The sequence below is a fragment of the Monodon monoceros genome, unplaced genomic scaffold (genome assembly GCF_005190385.1).
Source record: "Monodon monoceros isolate NGI ecotype Baffin Bay Population unplaced genomic scaffold, NGI_Narwhal_1 Super_Scaffold_21, whole genome shotgun sequence".
In the NCBI taxonomy this organism is placed as follows: domain Eukaryota; kingdom Metazoa; phylum Chordata; class Mammalia; order Artiodactyla; family Monodontidae; genus Monodon; species Monodon monoceros.
In genome coordinates, this window is record NW_021703778.1 from 11,097,607 (window position 1) to 11,119,121 (window position 21,515).

A 21,515-nucleotide genomic window follows, 5' to 3' on the forward strand; every position below is an offset into this window, starting at 1 on the left:
GTATGTCAGACACTTTACGTAGTTGACCTCCTTTAATTCTTATAACAATGCTACAGAGATGATATTATTTTCATATTCTCATTTTACAAGTGAGGAAACAGATGAAACAGGGCTTAAGTTACTTGCCCAGGGCCACACAGCCTAGAAGCTGCAGAGCAGGATGGGATGTAAACCTCGGGGCAGGGGGGGGGGGGTGGGGGGGGGGGGGGTGGGGGTCAAGCTCTGGAGTCCCTGCCCTTACCTCTCACTCTGCACTGAAGGAGTTGATATACTGATAATAGCAACTCATCAGCTTTTTTAAAACTAGTAATTCTAAAGCTGTATTAAGAATGTAGAGGGCTGGGCTTCCCTGGTGGCGCAGTGCTTGAGAGTCCGCCTGCTGATGAAGGGGACGCAGGTTCGCAGGTTCGTGCCCCAGTCCAGGAGGATCCCACGTGCCACGGAGCGGCTGGGCCCGTGAGCCGTGGCCGCTGGGCCTGCGCGTCCGGATCCTGTGCTCTGCAACAGGAGAGGCCACAACAGTGAGAGGCCTGCGTACTGCAAAAAAAAAAAAAAAAAAAAAAAGAATGTAGAGTAAATGATAAAGAATTTGTGTATGTATGTTGGAATATAAATATATTTCCAACTGATGACCAATATAGGGCACAATAGAGAAAAACAATGAAAAAGGAGAAGGGAATCAGACCTTTGGCCACCCAGAAAAAAGGCTACTCGACCTCAAAAAAAAAAGGAGAAGGGAAGGGGGAAAAAGGGATAGGAATGTCTGGAATGATGGATACACAGGATTGAAGAAGAGATAAAAGGTTAAAAGAAAGATAAGGAAACAAAAAGGGAGAATTTGGTTTTGCCTTAAATAGTGGTAGCTGTGAGGTTTAGGTGCCTTTTGTAATGCTGGTTAGTTGATAAGTCACTTTCTTAGCCCTTCTGATACTGAAACTTTAGCATTATTAATACATATAAATAAAAACATAAATACATTATGAGTTGGTAAATATAAGCAATTCATGATAAACACAGTCTATGTGAGCAGAGTTTAATGTTGAAACAAAGTTTTAAAAAGTAGTGTTGTTAATGTCCTTTAGCGATATTCATAATTGCTCTTGAGCTGCAAAGTGGTTAAGTTAGAATAGTGACCTATTAGTTTAAATATCTAGATTATATTGATGGTGAATGTCAAGCCGGCTGCCTCTGGATCTGTTACTTAGAGGGCCCAGAGGCTGACTCTGTCTTGGCCTAGGTATACTGCCTGGGAGCTTTTGATGGGTGAAATCAGGTTTAAATGAATGAGAAAGACAAAATGGAAATTTCTGAAGGAAAAGGCAGATTCCCTAAGGACAGACCAAATGGTCTGTGGATGAATGGAATGGCAGATTCGTCTGTCTTGATGCTAGTTGGACTTGATCGCAAAGAGAAAAGCACTTACAAACATTAGCTTTTGATGTTCCCTCCTCCCCACCTTTGGGGAAAACTGCTTGGCAAGTCGGATGGTCTGGTGGAAAGAAAGAGCCTTGCACTATGAGTAGAGGCTCCTGCATATTTGTCTGCTCTGCCACCTCTTGGTTGTGTGATTCTGAACAATTCTGTCAGTTCTCTGGATTTTAGTGTTCTTATCTATAATCTGATTAGAGGATTTTCAGGGCTTCCTTCTTCCAGTCGTAACAAAAAGTAATTCTTACATCATAAGAAGCAAAGGAGGAGAGCCAGAAAGAGAGAGAGAGTGTGGGCAAGGCAGAGGTTGCAGTGTTTTGTAATCTGATCTTGGAAGTGACACCCATCACATTTGCCGAATTCCATTCATTAGAAGCAAATCATTGGGTCCAGCCCACACTCAAGGGGAGGGGACTGCACAGAGGCAGGAATGCTAGAAGGCGGGGGTCACTGTTCTCTTCTTTTTTTTTTTTTTAGTTTATTTTATTTTTGGCTGTGTTGGGTCTTCGTTGCTGCACGTGGGCTTTCTCTAGTTGAGGCGAGTTGGGCTACTCTTGGTTGCAGTGCGTGGGCTTCTTATTGCGGTGGCTTCTCTTGTTGCAGAGCACAGGCTCTAGGCTTCAGTAGTTGTGGCATGTGGGCTCAGTAGTTGTGGCGCATGGGCTTAGTTGCTCTGTGGCATGTGGGATCTTCCTGGACCAGGGCTTGAACCCGTGTCCCCTGCATTGGCAGGCGGATTCTTAACCACTCTGCCACCAGGGAAGCCCCTCTTTGTTTTTCTACAGTTGTGACTGATCATCATCCGTTTCAGAACTGGGAGATGTGGGGTGGAATCCCCCAGATCACCTCCTGGTTCAGTGACTTACAGAATTCACGACACAGTGGTACTCAGAACTATGATTCATTACAGCAAAAGGATACGAAGCAGAACTAGCAAAATGAGATAAAGCTCAGAGAAAACCATGCACAAGCTTCCAGGGAATCCTTTCCCAGTGGAGTCACACGAGATGCACTTAATTCCTTCAGCAACAAACTGAGACAACACGTGTAAAATGTTGTCTATGAGGGACGCTCATTCGAGACAAGGTTTTCATTGGGGGCTGGTCATGTGACTAGCATATGCCGAAATTCCAGACTCCCAGAAGGAAGGCAGGCGGTCAGCATAAACCACACTGTTTGTACTAACAGTGGAGGCCCAGTGGGCCAGTCTTCTCTGTTAGGGAATGGGGGGAACCCTCCTGAAGTCCAGATTCTAACCAAGGGCCAACCTCATAAGCAGGCCTTTCTGAGGATAGCAATCTCAGGCCTGCTGTGGTAACTCTTTTCTGCACCGGAGGGAACAGGTTAGGTTTACCATAAATAATGGCAGTCAGTCAAAATATTCTGTTACGTTGATGATTCTGGACCTACGCTTGGTGGGGAGGGGGAAATGGTGCTTTTTAGGGCCTGGAGATTAAAGGAGCTTAACTCAGGCAGTAATCACAGTGTTTAGATCCTGACTGGGCTGTTACAATGCATATTTGTAGTGAGCTTAGAGAAAAATGAAGTTTCAGTGGTGCATTAATGTACTATATCTTTTGCTTCCAGACATGCTGATTCAGTGCGTATGGCTGCTCTGCTAGGCCTTGTCTGTAAGATGGTGACTGTTAACGGAGTGGGAGAGACAGATAGGAAACAAATGCACAGAAATAAATATATAGTTACAAGTGTGAACTTTCCCTTACGGGAGCAGATACTCAATTTCTATTCATTCGCTGCAATATTTTATGCCCCTGCTTTGTGCTGCTATTCTGGTGTGAACAAAACACAGTCCCTGCTTTTATGGACCTTACATTTTAATGGGGGAGGGGAGGGGCACAGACAATCAATAATCAAATATACAATATTGTATATTTGTGACAAGATTGTGACAAGTGCTGTGAGGAAAAATAAAGTAGGATGGAGCGATGGGGAGACTAGTTTAGATAAAGGTAGTCAGGAAAAGTCCCTCTGAGGTCACTTCTCTGAGTCGATGATGCGTCAGCAGAATCCTAAAGCCATGCAAGTATCAGCACTCCAGGAGAGGGATTGCACAGGTAAGGTCCCCGAGATGGGAAGGAGCTTGGTGTGTTTGAGGCAACCGGGAGACTGGTGTGGCAGGAATCGTGAACGGAGGGAGAGGACTAAGGGAATCAGGGATATCCAGGACCAGGTCCTAGGAGGGTCTGTAAGAGGAGGGTTTTGGAGTGTCTTCCCAGGGTGATGGGAAGCCTGTTGTAGGGTGTTTAGCATGACAGTGACAGCCAGATTCATGTTTAATTAGACATGAACACATTTTAACAAACAGTAAACTGTAACTAGAAATATAGCAATACCTAAAATCTTTAAATCATAAATACATAGCTTGATGAATTTTACAAAGTGAATGCACCTGTGGAATCATTACTCTGATAAAGCTACAGAGCATTAACAGCCCCTCAGCTTCTGTTATGCCCTTTGCAGTATTCTCCCCTCCTCCAAAGATGATACCTATCTAGGCGTCCATCACTATGTATTGGTTTGCCTGTTTTAAATTTTATTATGGGGCTTCCCTGGTGGCGCAGTGGTTGAGAGTCCGCCTGCCGATGCAGGGGACACGGGTTCGTGCCCCGGTCCGGGAGGATCCCACATGCCGCGGAGCGGCTGGGCCCGTGAGCCATGGCCGCTGAGCCTGCGCGTCCGGAGCCTGTGCTCCGCAACGGGAGAGGCCGCAACAGTGAGAGGCCCGCGTACCGCAAAAAAAAAAAAAAATTTTTTATGAATATGATTGCACTGTAAGTACCCTTTTATGTTTGACATTTTTTCACTTAGGATTAGCTTTCAAATTCATCCATGTTGTTGCATTAGCTGTAAACTTTAAAAAATTTATTTATAGCAGTTCACTATATGCATATAACATAGTTTATCCATTCTGCTTTTGATGGCATTTGTCTTGTTTCCAATTTCGGCCACTACACATAATGCTGCTATGGACATTTTTGCACATGGCTTTATATGTATGGATTTCTGCTGAGTGTTTAACTAGGAGTGGAGTTACTGGGACAAGGGATGTGTACGTTTTATGGCCCAACTTTGACAGACGCTACCAAGCAGCTTTTCAAAGTGGTTATACCAATTTATATTCTCATTAGCAGTATTTGAGAACTCTTGTTACTCTACATCCTTGCCAGTCATTGTTTGCCAGTTAAAAAATATTTCTTTTAGCCATTTTGGCGTATGTGTCGTAGTATCTTATTATGGTTTTGGTTTGCATTTGCCTCACGAGTAATGAGTTTGAGCATCTGTTCTTAAACTTATTGGCCACTTGGATTTCTTCTTTTGTAGAGTGTTCAGATCTTTTGCCCATCATCACTAGTTGTAAGAACTTGGATAAGTTATGTAATTTCTTTGAGTACAGTGTTAGCAATACATTAAAAGAGGAATAATGTCATCTAATTTTCAGTTTCTTTGAATTGTCTATTTGAGTGACCAAAGCAAGTTAGTGTCCTCCATGCAACTTCATCTTCCACATGTCCTTAAGAACTACTTATTAAATACTTTCTGCAATGACAATATCTACTTGAATATAAAGATTTTTAAAGATGTAAGGTCCAGGGGGTGAGCGGCATTACCATTTTAGCCTAGCTAAAATGGATATAGGGAAAGAAATTTTCCAAAAATAAGATAATTTTATAGGAAGACAGACTCTTGTTTCTTCCTATGGAAATTATAATTATTTAATCAAATTTGAATTAATTCAACAACAACAATAACAATAGTATCAGCATCACTAACAAAAATCTGAAATTGATTTGGGAGATGGTCCAGCCAGCTAGTATTTAAAGAAATGCCCCGTGGCATCCAACTCAACCATAAACTACTTGCACTGTAGCCAAAGCAAAAGAATGTAAAGGAGGGTAGAAAGCCCTTCTTTTAATATAGAATTCCCTTTGGGCTGTTCAGGCTGATCTGAATGATTAATGGTTCTTATTTCTGCCTTGTAAACTTTTAGTAAAATTTACGGTATATTGGATTTGTATTTTTATGAGTGCTGTATGTACTTTATAATACTTTAAGCTCCTCCTTATATAATATCCAGCTGGTATAATTATGCTTATTTAAAAATTGTGACAGTTTGCATTTGTAAATGACTTTAGAGGCTTCTAATTGTTATATCTTTGCTTTTCTGATGTATTGTTAAATCATTTCTGTGTTTTAGCCAATTAAAGCATTTTTTCTATGTAAAAGTATTATCTATTCAAATGATTCATTTTATAATATAGTTTCCAGAAAAACGTTACACTGAAAGGCAGTTGTATTTATGGGACATAAATTATGGAGTGATTAAAACAATTTATTGCTTCCAATTTAAACAATTGCTTCCAATTTAAACAACTTAAAGCCTTCCAAAAGGCTTTATCCCAGCGTTCTTTTAAATAGTAAGGTCCACCAGTGCCTATAAAATGTGTACAGGATACTTCTTGATATTTAATCATGACTTTTCATGAACAAATTATGAAACAAGTACCTCCTGCATTTGGAAATTTTTACTTAGCAGGGTTTTTGAAATAAAGAAGACGCAATTGAGTTCGACCTAGAAACCGCGATGCACCTGAAAGGGCACGAGGCGGTACATTACCACATTAGAAGTTGGATGGCAGCCAAGCCGCTCCATTTCCAAGCCCAGTCTCCCCCCAAGGACCGTGGATGCAGTTAGCTCACTTCATGTCATCTGCCTTGGCTGGACCTGGCAATTCAAAGTTGGACCTGCTCTGGTGTCTGGTGTCCTGAAGTTAGGGTGCATCTCAGTGCTCAGAATAATCTGAACATGAGCTGGTTTGACCCTCCTTCCTTGGGGAGCTTCTCTCCTCTCTGAGATCTGGGGTCTGCTTCCCTGGGTTGTCACCCTGGGGTTCCTGTGTATTTTAAGCTCCGTTTCGAGTTTCCAGGAATTTTGCTTTGGTTTCTACTACTGTGTTTCAAGGCATTGCTGTCAACCCTCATTTTGTACGAGAACTGTGTTCTGAACTCCAGTGACATGTTCTTTTGTAATTCACTCTTCAGCTGGAGACTATCATTCTTAAGCTGGAGACTAAGCTGAATATCTGTATATTCTTTTCTATATTATTTATATTATAGGTCTTTAAGAATTGGATGTTACATGCAAAGATGTTTAGCTTCATTACTAATGAAAGAAACAAAAAAATAATAAGAACCATTTTCATCTTAGCATATTGGAAAAGATTAAAAAATAACTACCCAGTGTTGGCTAGAATATATATCCATAGTTAAGTAGCCTGCTGTGCTGTCCGTAGGTTTGTGACTTGGTTCCCCATTTTATAAATGGCCCTTTGACACTTTGTATATAAAACTATAAGACAGAAACAGAACATGATGATTTGATCCAGCAACTCCATTCTTAGGAATTTGTCCTAATGACCTATTCATGGTTTTTCATGGAGATTGGTCTACAGGTAGTTGTAGTCATAGTAGTAACAATAACAACAATAATAACAGTAGTAGTAGTGGTATAAAAAAATCTTAAAGAACAGTGTGCATTCCTAAATGACACAGACAAAAATGAATAAATAAAATTTGATTTATTCATATGGTGAAATACCATGCAGTCTTTAAAAATAATGTGTAGATATATGTTATATTAACATGGAAAGACATTCATAACGTATTAAATAAAAATAAATAGATTAGAAGAGCATTTTTCTAAAGTGTGTATTTGTATATATTCACATATGAAAAAGTCTGAAAAGATATATATACACCAAAATATTGGCATCACTTTTCTTTAGAGGGGTAGTGGTAGGTAAGTTAAATTATTATTGGTTTTTTTTGCTTAGCTTTATTTTCTAATTTGTCTTTAATGAAAATATGTATCTGATAAATATCAATTATAAAGGAAAAAACTAAGGGTACATGACCCAGAAGCTATGATCCTCAAATTGCTGAAACAATCTGGTCGTGGAGTAGTATAGTGGGAAAGTTCCAGGATCAGGAGATTGGAAACTTAGGTTCTAGCCTAAGCTGTGTCACTAATTAGCTATGAGACCATCAGCGCGTCTCTCTGGACCTCCGTTTTTTGTATTTGTAAAGTGAGTTGGTTGAACTACATCTCTGATTTTTAAACTCCTTAACAGACTGTTAGGGCTTCTGGGAAACTAGCAAAATCGAGCAGGTTTCTGTACAAACTCTCCTGCCCCTCCCCAGACAGAGCAACTCTGTATATTTGATATTCTGTATATTGAGTTTCTATTTTAAGCTATCTTTCAGCAAAAGGTAAGGAAAAGGTGGAGGGAGGATATCCTATTTCCAAGATGTAGTAATTCTAAGTACGGTCTATGTGACTCCCTTTTAGCTTCCCACCTTCTTCCTGTTCACTAGGGCAAGTTTCCAGTAGGACAGAGCTGGCCTTATGTACCAGGATGCCCTTGCTCTCCTGGAAATATCAGACTGTGATTCATTTACTCACTAGCTCTCTACATTCATCGAGAGCTTGTGGGTAAATGAATAATTCATGTGGTATGGGGTGCCTTCACCCCAGCTGACATAGAGAGACCTATTTTTTACACATTTCAAAAACCATTTCAGCATCTTTTATGAATTATTTTCCCATTTGCTCCTGATCCATTGGAGTAGTACTCTCTGCCTGCTCTGTCCTTCAATTGGACCCTAATGAATAGTTTGGATCGCCAGTAACTTGTAACTTTTGGCAAGTTACTTAACCTCTTGCAGACTCAGTGTTCTATAAAATGGTGAATGATTAAGTTGGATTACATTATCTGCACGTTTCCATCTTAGCTATATAAAATTGTGTGAAATTTTCCCATAGTTCAGTCTAGTGAACTTGAGGCAACTATTAACATTGGTTGCCAGTGTAGTGTCTTTGATCATCTAAAATCAACATAGATTCAGAAAACTTATTTGTATGTACATTTAACAAGATGATACTCTAGGTCATTACAGTGCTTCAAACAAAATAGTGAAACCACATGATATGGGTCTGACCTTCTGTACCCATATCTCCTCTAGCCTCCAGGCATGCTCAGTATCGCTGTGTCTGCTCAGAGGGGACTGCATTATTTCATTGGTAGCTAGGATGAACTGAAATTTAAGCTTGCCTCTTAATTTGGAGATTCCTGTCTGCTCAAAGGATAGGGAGGTGATTGTTTTTAACCTAAAAATACAATCTGTTCTCTGATTCAGAGTAAACAAAATGTTGTTCATATCAGAAAATAAGTAGCTTCTGAAAACAGCTCTATTATCTGGTCATAGAGCCTCTTTACAAGAAAATATGTGTAAAAATAGACATCTATATTTGAGTTTATGTCTGTTAGACCTATATGTACTTACTGTCTCAAATGAGAAAAATGGGGAAGTAGGTAAACAGGAGTAATTCCCCAACAAAGTTTTAAAGTCATTGTTTTGTTTTCTGTTATCCTTGTTTTATGTAAACTTTACTCATTTAATTCATTTAAAATTAATTTCTTTTTTGTGCCCTACTTTCTGTCAGGATTTGTGGTGGGCACTGAAATAAGCCATTATTCTCCTCTCTCCCCAGGAAGCTGCTCTAAGATTGAAAAGATAGATGTATAAACAAGTAATTGTAATGTGGTAGGGTACGCCCTACACGAAAGGTGCTCTGTGAGATGCAGGTCCTGGGAGACTGCCTCTGAGCATTGCAGTGCACTGGTTGGGGACTTCTGCCATAAGGCACTTTGGCACCAAGAAAGGAGTGGATTATTCCGTTAGCACAGATGAAGTTTTCAAAGCACAACTTGTCAGCAAGGGATGGGCTGCACAGCATTGCCGGCTGATGTGAAAAGTTAGCATCCATGCATGTTCCTTACAGAAAATCAATGACTTGTTTAGGAAAAAAAACCTGGCCCCTTATTCCAAACTCTGTGTGTGTGTGTGTGTGTGTGTGTGTGTGTGTGTGTGTGATTAAAATAACTTTAGTCATACTGTGATATTTTAATCTTATTTTTTCCCTCAATATTATATTTTGGGCATTTCCCCATGTCATTAAAATTTTTTCATATTTCAGCTGTATCATAATCTACTTAACTCTTCCTTTTTGCTGCTCTTGTTGGACTTTGATATAGTTTCCAAGTTGAGTTTATTATACCTTGGAATGAACATGTTGTAAAATGAATCTTCACCATGTCTCTTATTATTTCATTAGTTACTAGGTTAAAAGGTATAAAATTGATAAACTGATAAATGTTACCAAGAGCGTTTACAGAAAGATTGTACTCCCAGTAGAGGGTATGAGAATTCTCATGGGTTTTCCTGATTGATTTTAGAATAATATCTTTTCTTCAGTGTCCTTCTCTGCTAGTAGAGAATATTTGTTAATGAGAGACTTAACTAAACTTTAGGTTAGTAAAGTAGTTTCTTCAGAAATCCTTTGCAGAAAAATATTTTGGAAATTTAATATCTTTATAATTTGAAAATCTTTGGCATGGAATGAGATTTTAGGAACTTTATATTTAAGAAGACTATTCTATCAGTATAGTATTAAGTTTTTAGAAGAAGTTTTGTTGTTGTTGCACTACATGGTCATTCTATCACTGCATTTTTGTGATTAGCAGATACTTTCTGGCTCGTTAGCAGCGAATGAGGAAAGTAACTAAGACTGTGTTCCCTGATTCTAGTAGACATGCTTAGAAATAGGTTATAAATGCTCAGTATAGCTAGTTAGGCTTTGAGCGTAGGGACAAGATGCTTGTGCTAGTATAAATTGTGTTAGGCTGCAAGTATCTATAGTGATGTAACGCTCAATTGTTGTTTTGGGTGTGTGCTGAATGTGGTTGGCCACCACTGTACTCTTAAATGTGTATTTAATAGCTTATTTCTTTCTTTCTATTATTTGGCTCTCTTCCTGCCTGTAGGAAGTTTCATATTTATTAAAATGTAGGCAAGAAAAAAACAATTAAGCAGAAATGTTAAAACTCATTAATATAGTGCTGCTACATGGTTTGTTGGGGAAGTACTTGAATGGCTAAAGTTACATTAAAAAATTTTTTTTTTTCATTTTAGATGTGTATTTCATTTAGTCATTCTATTCTATGCTCCTTTACAAAAAAAAAAAAAGGGGAACAAAGGAAAGAAAAAAGGTAGATAAAAGTTTATGTAAAGCAGATTTAAATAGTTTTGGCCATCCAGATATCAGTCATTATTTGTTACAGACCCATCTCTAATATGCTCAGATGTTCAACAAACTGATAAACTTCTGGGAGTTTTGTTTTTTCATAGGAATTTAGTTTGGAATTGTTGTTTCTGCAAAATCTAAGTTATTTAAGACTTCATTTAAAAAAATGCTTGAGATATACAGCAGATCATTCTTCCGTACAGATTCTTCTGTGTGGAGTTAAGTCTGCCACATAATGTTAAGAGTACTTTATTGAAATAAATACTTGAGTAAGTTTCATGTGTACTTAGTTTTATTTGCTAATAATAAATGGACTGATGAACACTGTTTAAAAAACAAAATATTGTTTAGAAGTCATTAGTATTAAAAGGCTTAGAATACATTCTTTTTCTGAAAAACATAGTCCCAGAAAAGTAAGTAAAAATGTCATTGGAATATCTAAGAATCAGACTGAGTTCTTGTACATTTTTGGGTAAAGAGCTGTTTTTTAGATAAAAGATCTCTAGCATTGGAGCTGTATGTTTTATGACTATGGGAAAGTCACTTCACTTTTTTGAGCCTCATTTAAAAAAAAATGTAAATAGATGCCTATCAGAGATGTCACAGTAGTTCAATACGGCAGTTCTGATGGAACACGTGGGTCGTACTCAGTAGACGCTCGCTGGATGCTAGCTGAACTTTTATCCTCATATTTAATTATGGTTAATAATTAGAGAGGTTTTGGTATAGCGATGTATTTTTTTTTTTTTTTTTTGCGGTACGCGGGCCTCTCACTGTTGTGGCCTCTCCCGTTGTGGAGCACAGGCTCCGGACGCGCAGGCTCAGCGGCCAAGGCTCACGGGCCCAGCCGCTCTGCGGCACGTGGGATCTTCCCGGACCGGGGCACGAACCCATGTCCCCTGCATCGGCAGGCGGACTCCCAACCACTGCGCCACCAGGGAAGCCCTAGCGATGTATTTTGAAGTGGAAATATTCCCCTTACATAAAGTAGAATGTAGGCTCCCTCTCCTTTAGGAAACAACCCTGCAATGTATAAACCATTTTAAAAAAATGAAAGATTCTTTTTTGTTATCCCCAAGGATAGCACTAGGGGAGTACCCGTGAAACTTTGAGAGTGGGACATTGACAGCCTCTGCACGTGCGAAGGCGGGTGGTCTCCTAACCATGTGCCCCTTTTGATGGAGAAGGATGATGGGATAGATGATGCGTAGTGGCCGCTTGTGGTGATGGTGCAGGTCAGGTTTCTGAATTAGACGTTTGACACTTAACTATGTTAAGCCACCATCTGTCATTGTACTATAAACATCTATCCTGTACCAGGTAAACACCTTAAAGAAACCATCTAAATGATATGTAAACATATGTAAATACCATAAAGAAACCATGTGACTACTGTGTAAATACCTTAAGAAACTATGGTGTGAAGGATGTCTTTATAAACAGGAGATGCTCTTAGCAACATTTTTTTTTTTTTTTCTGTAATAGCAGAATAACTGGGAAAAACCCTATTTCCTTTTAGAGGATAATATAATAGATAAAATGTGGTATATTCACAATGAAATTTTATACACCAGTGAACATCAATGAACCACAGCAGAGATTGGCTAGCTGTTCATCAACCCTTTTCCTCCTCTTTCTGGTAAACAGCTAATCACATTCCCAGATTCCCTTACTTTAGTGTTTTTTTTGTTTTTTTTTTGCGGTACGCGAGCCTCTCACTGTTGTGGCCTCTCCCGTTGCAGAGCACAGGCTCCGGACGCAGGCCCAGCGGCCATGGCTCACAGGCCCAGCCGCTCCGCAACCTGTGGGATCTTCCCGGACTGGGGCACGAACCCGTGTCCCCTGCATCGGCAGGCGGACTCTCAACCACTGTGCCACCAGGGAAGCCCTGGTGAATATTTTTGATAACAGAATTAGGAAGTAATGTCAGAAGCTATTAAAGATGAAAGAATGAATGCAGACAATATGCCAGTGAGATTCAGTCATATTTACTTCTGGAATCAGTAATAAAGATGAATTCTTTCAAATTATATGGAAAGTTATAGAAATGACAAGTGAGGATTGTCATTAATGTGTCATCTTGAAAGTGATTTCTCTATTTTAGGAAACAAGCTCAGACTTTCCTCTAATATCATGAAGACATTTATTGTTAGTCACAGGAGGTCCAAGGGACAGAAGTAAGTATAATCTAATCCCATCATCACTACTAGTAAGACAACTGCAAGAATATGCCCAGAAAATGGGTCTGAATGGATAATTTATGAAGAGAAGTACGTTCTGATTTTTACCATTTTGTGAGACTGATAATATTGACAGATTATAATGTGTCAGAAGAAAATTAGACATAACTTTCCAAAGTCATAGTAGTAGTCAAAACTAAGCTATTTATAAAACATTTCTAGAAAGTTTACACCATTCTTTCCAATTTTTTTCATTTACTTCAGATTTTAAAATACCTATCTTCTATGAGAGTGAAGTTCTAAAATTGTGGAATTAAGACCTCATGTCTTTGACATGGTGGGATCTGAAAGTAAATCAGAGAGAGAGAGAGAATAGAGAACAGTATTGTCTAGATAAAAATTACATTAGAAACCAGAACCTTGAATAGGGAAGGAAATCACATAGGAAAATACCAGCTGTTTCAAAACAATCCATAAATGAAGCCTACAGAGGTAACAGCAGCAGAAAGGACCCATATCACCAATCAACTTATATGAAAGATAGTATAAATGAATGTCTAAGTAAATAATAAACTTAAAAATTAAGAGTTATATTTTTAAAAATTAAGCCCAAGCATTTAATTGAAATATTTTGGACCAACGTCATCTAGATCTTTTAACTTCAAGTCATGAAAGTGTTAGAATTTCTTTGGCCATCATCTTTCATCTCTTAAATATTAAAATATCTACTGAGAACTAGAATTAATTCTTAGAAAAGTACATCTAGACACATCTAGATATTCAACATCAAAGTAGTTTCAATTGTTATCAACCTGGATTGGCAAAAAAAAAAAAAAAAAATTTTTTTTTTTTTAAAATTTTTAAGAAGGAGACTCCCCGTCAACAGAAGCTCCAAGTCAAGAGTTGCCAGGTATATGTAGCATATAAAGAAGCTTTATTCAAGATTCTTTTAACTCAATCGGAATTAAACAAACAAGCTATTTAATTAAACACACAAGATCTCCTCATGTTGAAAATTTGTTGAGACTTTCTGTCTCATGACAGAAAGTCAGTATGTGAGGAATAATTTGCTGTGAGATTAACTCTCTGTGGCGTTAGGACTGTGGAGACAGAAGCTTAAAGATAGGCAGTGTCCAAATATGTAAACCACATGGTATTTCCTCTCCACTCATGGCATAGAATGGAAAGAGTAGGTTGGCTGTATCACTTACTAGCTGTTTTGACAAGTTACTCAACCACAGTGAACCCATATCTCCATCCGACTTCTTGTGGTACATAAAAATCTAGGAAGTTTTATGGCTATTCAAGATTTTGTTTTCCCCTTCAGACAAAACTATGTTTTACACCCTATTCTCCTGAGTATGTGAAAAGTGTTATTGTGTAATACACTTTTGAGATAAGCCTTTATGTATTGGTGACCCCTGTGGTTTTAGAAAAACAGTTAAAAGAGTACTTGCTATGTGTGATGTACTGTTTTAAATGGTTTACAAACTGTAACTCATTTAATCTTCATGAGAAGCTTATGAGGTAGGCACTATTATTACCACCCTCGTATGGAAGACGAATAACCGAGGTCCAAATGCCCAAGGCACACAGCTGGTGATAAATCAAGGACCCAGGCCCAGGGACTCTGGCTCAGAGTCCATGCTCTTCCCCGCTGTGTGTGCCATCTCCCCATGTAATGAAAGAAAAAACATCAAGCCCAGATAACAGTCATAACTAGAAGAGTTCAGTAATTCAACTATAAAAAAGAAAAAGGACTCACATATTCAAATCATCACCACGAGAAAGCATGGCCCTAAAATAAGGCAGAAAAATCTTACTTTAAGCAACTGGTACTACTAATATTATAAGTGGTAAGATTTAAAAAAAAATAGCAAAACATTTTCAAGTAATCCATAGGAGTAGGGCTTATAAACTTAGAAATATGATGGAGTCAATGTTAGGATCTTCTAGGATGAACATAATACTTTCTTATGCTTTATCGTGAATGATTCCTGGAATATACTAGGAAGCCATCCCATTCTATTTAAAGTACAAATAATTACAAAAGATAGCTTAGGGGTTATATAGTTACTGTGTATACAGGGATTGTTTCTTAACTCTCTTGTGTTTGCTTTCATGACAGCCCTGCGTCTTTCACCTCTGGCAAACATTTAGACTTTGTACTTTTTACCTGCGCCACTTTTTTTTTTTTTTAAAGCATTTTTGTTGAAGTGTAATTTACAAACCATAAAAATCACCTGTTGTTAAGTGACATTTCAGTGGCTTGTAGTAAATTTATACAGTAGTGAAACTTTCATTACAATCCACTTTTAGAACATTTCCATTATCCCAAAGGGCTCTGTTGTGCCAGTGTGCATTCCCTTCTGTGAGGTTTTTATTACCTTTATTGTTATATGATTAGCATTTTCCCCTATACTTTTGTCCTCTTTGCTTTGCCTGGTTGTTATATCTAGTTTTTACCTTTATTTCGGTTTCTTTTAACCTTCAGTTATTATTCAAGCAGGTGACCTTGTTACGAAGTCTTTTCAGGGAATCAGATGTCAGTTCTTAGTGCACAGGAATGTGACTGCTATGGTTCCAGCCACTTCTTGGCTTCTTGCACGCTGAGGCTGTTGGTACATGAATTGGTGCTCATGGTGGGAAGGTGAGACACGTGTAGAGATAACGTTTTAAGGGTCTTCTCAAGTGGAGAAATCTGACTGCTGTGTCCTTCACTGTGTGCCTGCAGTTTGCCCTTGTTATAAAATCCAACAGATCAAAAGCCTCTGTGGGTAAGGAAGAGAAGGAGGGAGAAAGGCACATATGTGTATTTCTTTTCGTCTTCTCTTTTTATGTAGAAAGAATTGTAACCCTTCTTTCCTGTAGGGAAAAGCTAAGGAAACTAAAGAGGATTCAATGTGATGTTCTTGGGAGGCTGAAATAATTGAGACAACGAAGCTTTGTGGCCTCAAAAAATCTTAGTTTGCAGGGAGCGAAAAAGAAATTGCTTACTCTTCATCCCATTTTCTCCATTTTTGTAAAGAACTCAGTAGAACAAGACAGAACAGGCTCAACACAGAAACTTGAAGCATGACACCGGGATCCAAGAGCCTTATCTATGTGGTTCAAAGGAAAAGGAAAGAAAAGTTGAATATATTTGGGAGCTGTGAGGCCAAGTCATAATAATACATTAGAAATAAATTTAATACATGTAAAGTGTTTATAAAGTAAAATTAGAGTCCTGCAGAAAAATAAAATTTAAAAATAATAGATTAGATCAAAGACCTATTGGAGGGAAAAGCCTATGCAGACTGCACAGTAGAAGAGATGACGAAAAGTAATGTGACACAGGGGAAATATTCTAGCCTCAGATTCAGGAAACCATGATTTTAATTTAACCATGATTTTAATTCTTGCCCTGATACTAGCCAACAATAATCTTAGACAAATCACTTAAATAATCCAGGCCTCAGTTTCCTCATATGTAACAGGAAAAGGTTCACTTATATTGCTCATAGCTTAGATTCTTTTGTGCTATAAAATTACACAAGGAGATGGCAACTGAGCACAGGAAAAGATGTTCATCATTGGCCAGTAGGGAAATGCAAATATTACCACAACAAGATGTCACTACACATCTATCACAGTGGCTAAGAGAAAAAATAATGACAATACCAAATGCCCTCGAGGATGCAGAGAAACTTAGAGACACACACACACACACACACACACACACACACACACACACACGGAGGGAATGAACTTGCGTGCATATATAAAATAATTCTCTCATTTGGATCTCAAAAGGAGGATCCAGTCACTGTCTAAAGCTTAGGCTAAACTACTTGGATAGTTAAGCCTAGAATAGCAACTTTCATGCTATGAATTCTACCTGATTATGTGATTGCTTTTGCAGTTATTTGAGACTCGGCTTGAGTCCGCCATGTTGATGTTTGGTGTTACTCCCCCTCCCCCTTAAAATCTCCAAGTTTTAGAAGGGGGAATAAACTAAAATGCATTTATGATAAATGAGTTTCAAATGTACAGAGTTTCCATCGGTGGCTCAGAGTCTTGATTACTGTAGCTTTATATGAAGTCTTGTAAGTCCTCCAATTTTATTCTGCTTTTTCAAAGTTGTTTTGGTTGTTTAGGTCCTTTTCATTTCAAAGCGAATTTTAGAAACAGCTTATCAACTCTACACAAAAATCTCCTGGGATTTTGACTGGGATTTCATTGAATCTATAGATCAATTTGGGGAGGGTTGATATTGTAACAATACTGAGTCTTCTGAACCATGAACATGGTGTATCTCTCCATTTATTTAGATTTTCTTTAAATCTCTCAGCAGTGTTTTGGAGTTATAATGTACAGGTCTGGCAAATTTTTTGTCATATTTATACCTAAGTATTTCACATTTTATTTTTTTTTTAAAAAGATTATTTATTTATTTAATTTATTTTTGGCTGCATCGGGTCTTTAGTTGTAGCACGTGGGCTCTTTGTTGCGGTGCCCAGGCTTCTCTCTAGTTGCGGCATCTGGGTTTTCTCTCTCTAGTTGTGGCACGTGGGGTCCAGAGTACGTGGGCTCAGTAGTTGTGGCGTGTGGGCTTAGTTGCCCTGCGGCATGTGGAATCTTAGTTCCCTGATCAGGGATCGAACCCGCGTCCCCTGCATTATAAAGGCAGATTCTTTACCACTGGACCACCAGGGAAGTCCTAGTTTTTCACATTTTAAATGGTATATTTTAAACATCTCAGTTTCCAAGTGCCTATTGTCAGTGTGTAGAAATACTGTTCATTTTTGTATATTTATAATACTTCCATTCTGTTGGATAGCACTTGATCACAGCCTCCCCTATTGCAGGTTTGGCTGGGAAATGTTACTATCTAGTGTCTTCCCAAATGGAAAAGAACATGAAATTGATAAAATAGCTAACTAGTAACAACCCAAATGTTGACTAATGATGAAAATGTTCAGGATTTAGAAGTCTCTTGAAAAATTGCTTCCAAGAGCATTTTTCAGTTTAAATACCTTCATGTTAAGCAAATCATTGTGGAAGAATAGATAAGACTCACTAGTGGAGCATAATAAAAAATGTAATGGAATCAAGCATATTCAAGTATTTGTCGTTTGATAAAGGTGACATTTCAAAACTGCTGAGATGAACTTGGAATTGTAATTTCATACAAAATCTTAGCAGCAAGGTAGACATGTTAAGTTTGAGATACCTGTTAGACTGGGGAGATGTCTGGGCTAGAGATAAAAATTGGGGAAATCACCGAAAGCCAGAGCAGAGGTAGAAAGGTCCATGGCTGAGTCCTAGGTATTCCTAAATTCAGAAGCGGAGCAGTTGATGAGGTAGCGAGGAAGACTGAGCAGAAGCCCGGCTGTTCGGAGGAGATTCGGTGTGGGAAGTCACGTGGGGAAGTTTTTCAGGCAGGAAGTGGTCACAGAAGACGAGGGCTGAGAATTGATCATTCAATTCAGAGACGTAGAAGTCTTTGGGGACCTTGACAAGAGCAGTTTCTGGGAATTAGGGAGGCAACAGCCTGATTTAAGGGGATTTAAGAGACAAATGGGAGAAAAATAATTGGAGATATAGGAGCATGGACAACTTTCAAGAGGTTTTCCTGTAAAGATAGGCAGAAAGACAAAGTGGAAGCTGGCGAGGGCTGTGGTCAAGAGAGGATTTGTGTTGTTGTTTTAAGATTAAAGAACATAGAAAATGTACACATGCGCCAATGGGAATGATGTCGTGAAGAGAAAACATGATGTAAAAGAGCGAGGGGAGAATCGCTGGGACCATGTCTTTGTCTAGGAAGAGAGAATAGTATCTAGTCCATAAGTGCTGGGGCCTTAGAACAATGGGCAGTGCAGCCGTTGTCACAGGAGGGAAACGGGAATGTGGCACAGTTGCAGGTAGGCGGGGAGATGTGGCCGGCGACTAAGCTCTCACTGTCCTGCTTGTGTGTTTTCGGTGTAATAAAAGCAAGGTCATCAGCCCCAAGTGAGGGCGGGGGAGAAGGGATGAAATGGTCGTCTTGGATGAATGGACTGGAGAGAAATGGACAGACAACACTGAAGGCTCGCTTGAGGTTAGCGGTCATGAACTTAGAGGGAAAGCCGTCGGCTTAATTTTCCGTTTTTCTCCACCCATGTTTGGCCACGTGCGTGCAGGTCCAGAGTAGGTCATGTTGATTTATCCAGGGTGAGGTCTTCTCAGGTGACTTTGAGGAAGTGAGGGAAAGGCAAAGGAGTGAACTGAAGCTGGTTTAAGAGAGAGCTGAGGACGTGGGGCAGTGAGGGACGGGTGTAGGGTCAGCCTCAGATGGAAGAATCGTAAGGGTTGGCATGTGAGCGGGATGCAGGGTGGGCTCCTTGATCTGAGATTGCAGAGGGTTTTTACTCGTGAGCAGATAAAAGCCAAGAGTTGGAGAGAGATAGCAGAGAACTGGAAAGCCAGGATATTGGAAGGATTATCTATGTGGGTGCTGAATTTGCGCTCAGAACCTGAAGCCTTAGCTCTTATTTTCTGATACCCTTTGCTGCCATTGGACTGATAACATGTTTAGTGTTCTTACTCGCAACAGTTTCATGTCTCTTCTTTCATAGTTTCTGTTTCTTAGTCCTTAGTGCTCTGTGAGATTTTGTGTTGTCTTTCATTCCATCTATTGCATTTAAAATTTTAGCCATTATATTTCTCATTTCCCAGAGTTCTTTCTTGCTTCTGATTAACTTTTCATAGCATCCCACTGTAGGAAAAAAATTGAGTTTTGGGTAATCCGCATGATTTGTTGTACCACATATAGTTCATGCATCAGAATATGGTTCTTGTTCTCCAGTAAGTTCCTTTCTGCACTCAGGTATTATATTTTTACACATAAATTTTTCCCCAAATGATGAAGTATATTGTGTTACATAGTTAACTTTTAAACGTCTTTTCATTTTAGGTATCAAAAAGTAAAGATGGAAAAGAACAAAGTGAAACTGTATCACCATCCGAAGATGAAACATTCTCCTGGCCAGGTCCCAAAACAGTTATGTTGAAAAGAACATCCCAAGGCTTTGGTTTTACATTAAGGCATTTTATTGTTTATCCCCCAGAGTCTGCAATTCAATTTTCATATAAGGTAAGAGAAGTAATTAAAGTAGAACACAAGGCAAATCCTGTCTCCTTCTTGTCTTCCTCTCATCCTGCCTTCTTTCTATCTTAAAAGAATTGTGTCATATCTGCATTTTTATTATATTCTTTTCCATCTTTTAGATATTTTTTACCTTCTAGAACAAACACTTTAATCTCCTCTGAAAGGTCATACTGATTATGAACTCCAAATCTTTTTTACTAGAACTTCTAATTCTAAGCTTCACTCTACTTTTTCTAATGTGTAGCTGTTTTTCTAATATCTAGAAAGGTGGTTGAGTTTTCTAGGCTGAGCATGCAGAGGAAATATTATAGTTTGTTAAAATATTTGGACAGTTATAAAAAATTATTAGAATTAGACTGATACTTAACTTTCAGATAGGTAATATGATGGCAAGTCAGAATTTAAAAACACAGCTTCTCACTAGACTGCCTTACACTCATATGCGTCAACGTATAGGAACATGGTCTAATAAGCAGCGGATGGAATCATTATAATGGCAGCTGACATCCTGAGTACTTGTTCTGTATTCTTTATGAGCATTATATCAGTTTATTATTAACCTCATATAATAGATATGGAAACTGGTCTGAGTCATATAATGAGTAAGTGGTGGACCTAGGATTTGAACTTGGCCAACGTGAATGCCTGATGCTTAACTGTTGTTCAACAGTGTAATGCAAATAATGACATTCAGAAGACTTCGAAGACTTTGGCCAAGCCACTTAACTTCTTTTGGCTTCTAGATTTCCATTCTAATTCGAGGGGATTGTACTAGAAGATTAGAAAGTCCTTTCTAATTCTAAATGTCTGTGAATCTTGGGCTGTCTTGTAAAACATAGTGTCAAATTGCTTCTGGAGGCCACACTTTTTTTTATTATATCTTTCTTAAATATTTCTATCTAGGAAAATGTCTTATAAGATAAGCTTTTAAAAGTACTAAAGAGTTTTTAAGAATTGAATAATTGCTATCTTTAGAATTAAAATTGACCAGTTTGGTGTTCCTGAAATGTATAAAACAGTTGAACTGGATTCCCTAAGAATCTCCTTTATATTTAAATGTCTTAAATAGTAAAACTTAGGTATTAGGTCACATGTGAGAGTAGTTGAAAATTTAAGTCCCTTGCGTTAATTACATATTAAGACTGAATTTTATTTTTTGTCTTTTGGTTTTGTTTTGAAGAAGAGCTTTGGATCATGATGATATAGATAGTACAGTTTTTATAAGATGATTTTACTAAACACGGATTTCAAATGCATTATTATTATTGTTATAATTGGAAAATATTTCTAGAAATTTTAGAGGCACAGTGTAGCTGCTAACACAATCTTTGGAGTCAAAAGGGCCTGGGTTTGAGTCCCATCTCTGCCCTTGTTAGCTTTGTGACCTTGGGTTAGTCTCCTAATAGACAGTGACAGCACTTTTCTCACTGTGGCTGTGTTAAGTGATATAATACATATAAAACAGTTAGTACAGGAATTGGCAGACAATAATTGCTCATTAAACCTCAGCTATTAATGCTGTTATTTAACACAGATGTTCTTGCAAATAGGTCTGTCTTGTACCTTTCACATGGAAAATATTTATTGAAATCTTTTCAGTTATAAAAATTTGTTC

General features: G+C 38.4%; 1 protein-coding gene across 3 annotated transcripts in view; it reads left to right on the forward strand.

Annotated features, from left to right (window-relative positions):
- ARHGAP21 (Rho GTPase activating protein 21) overlaps positions 1-21,515 on the forward strand; it is a 126,764-nt gene that overhangs the window by 32,189 nt on the left and 73,060 nt on the right. For all 3 annotated transcript variants that reach the window (XM_029237415.1, XM_029237417.1, XM_029237416.1), the window contains exon 3: positions 19,706-19,885. In XM_029237415.1, the coding sequence (XP_029093248.1) occupies positions 19,706-19,885 (180 nt within the window). The remainder of the gene's footprint in view (positions 1-19,705; positions 19,886-21,515) is intronic.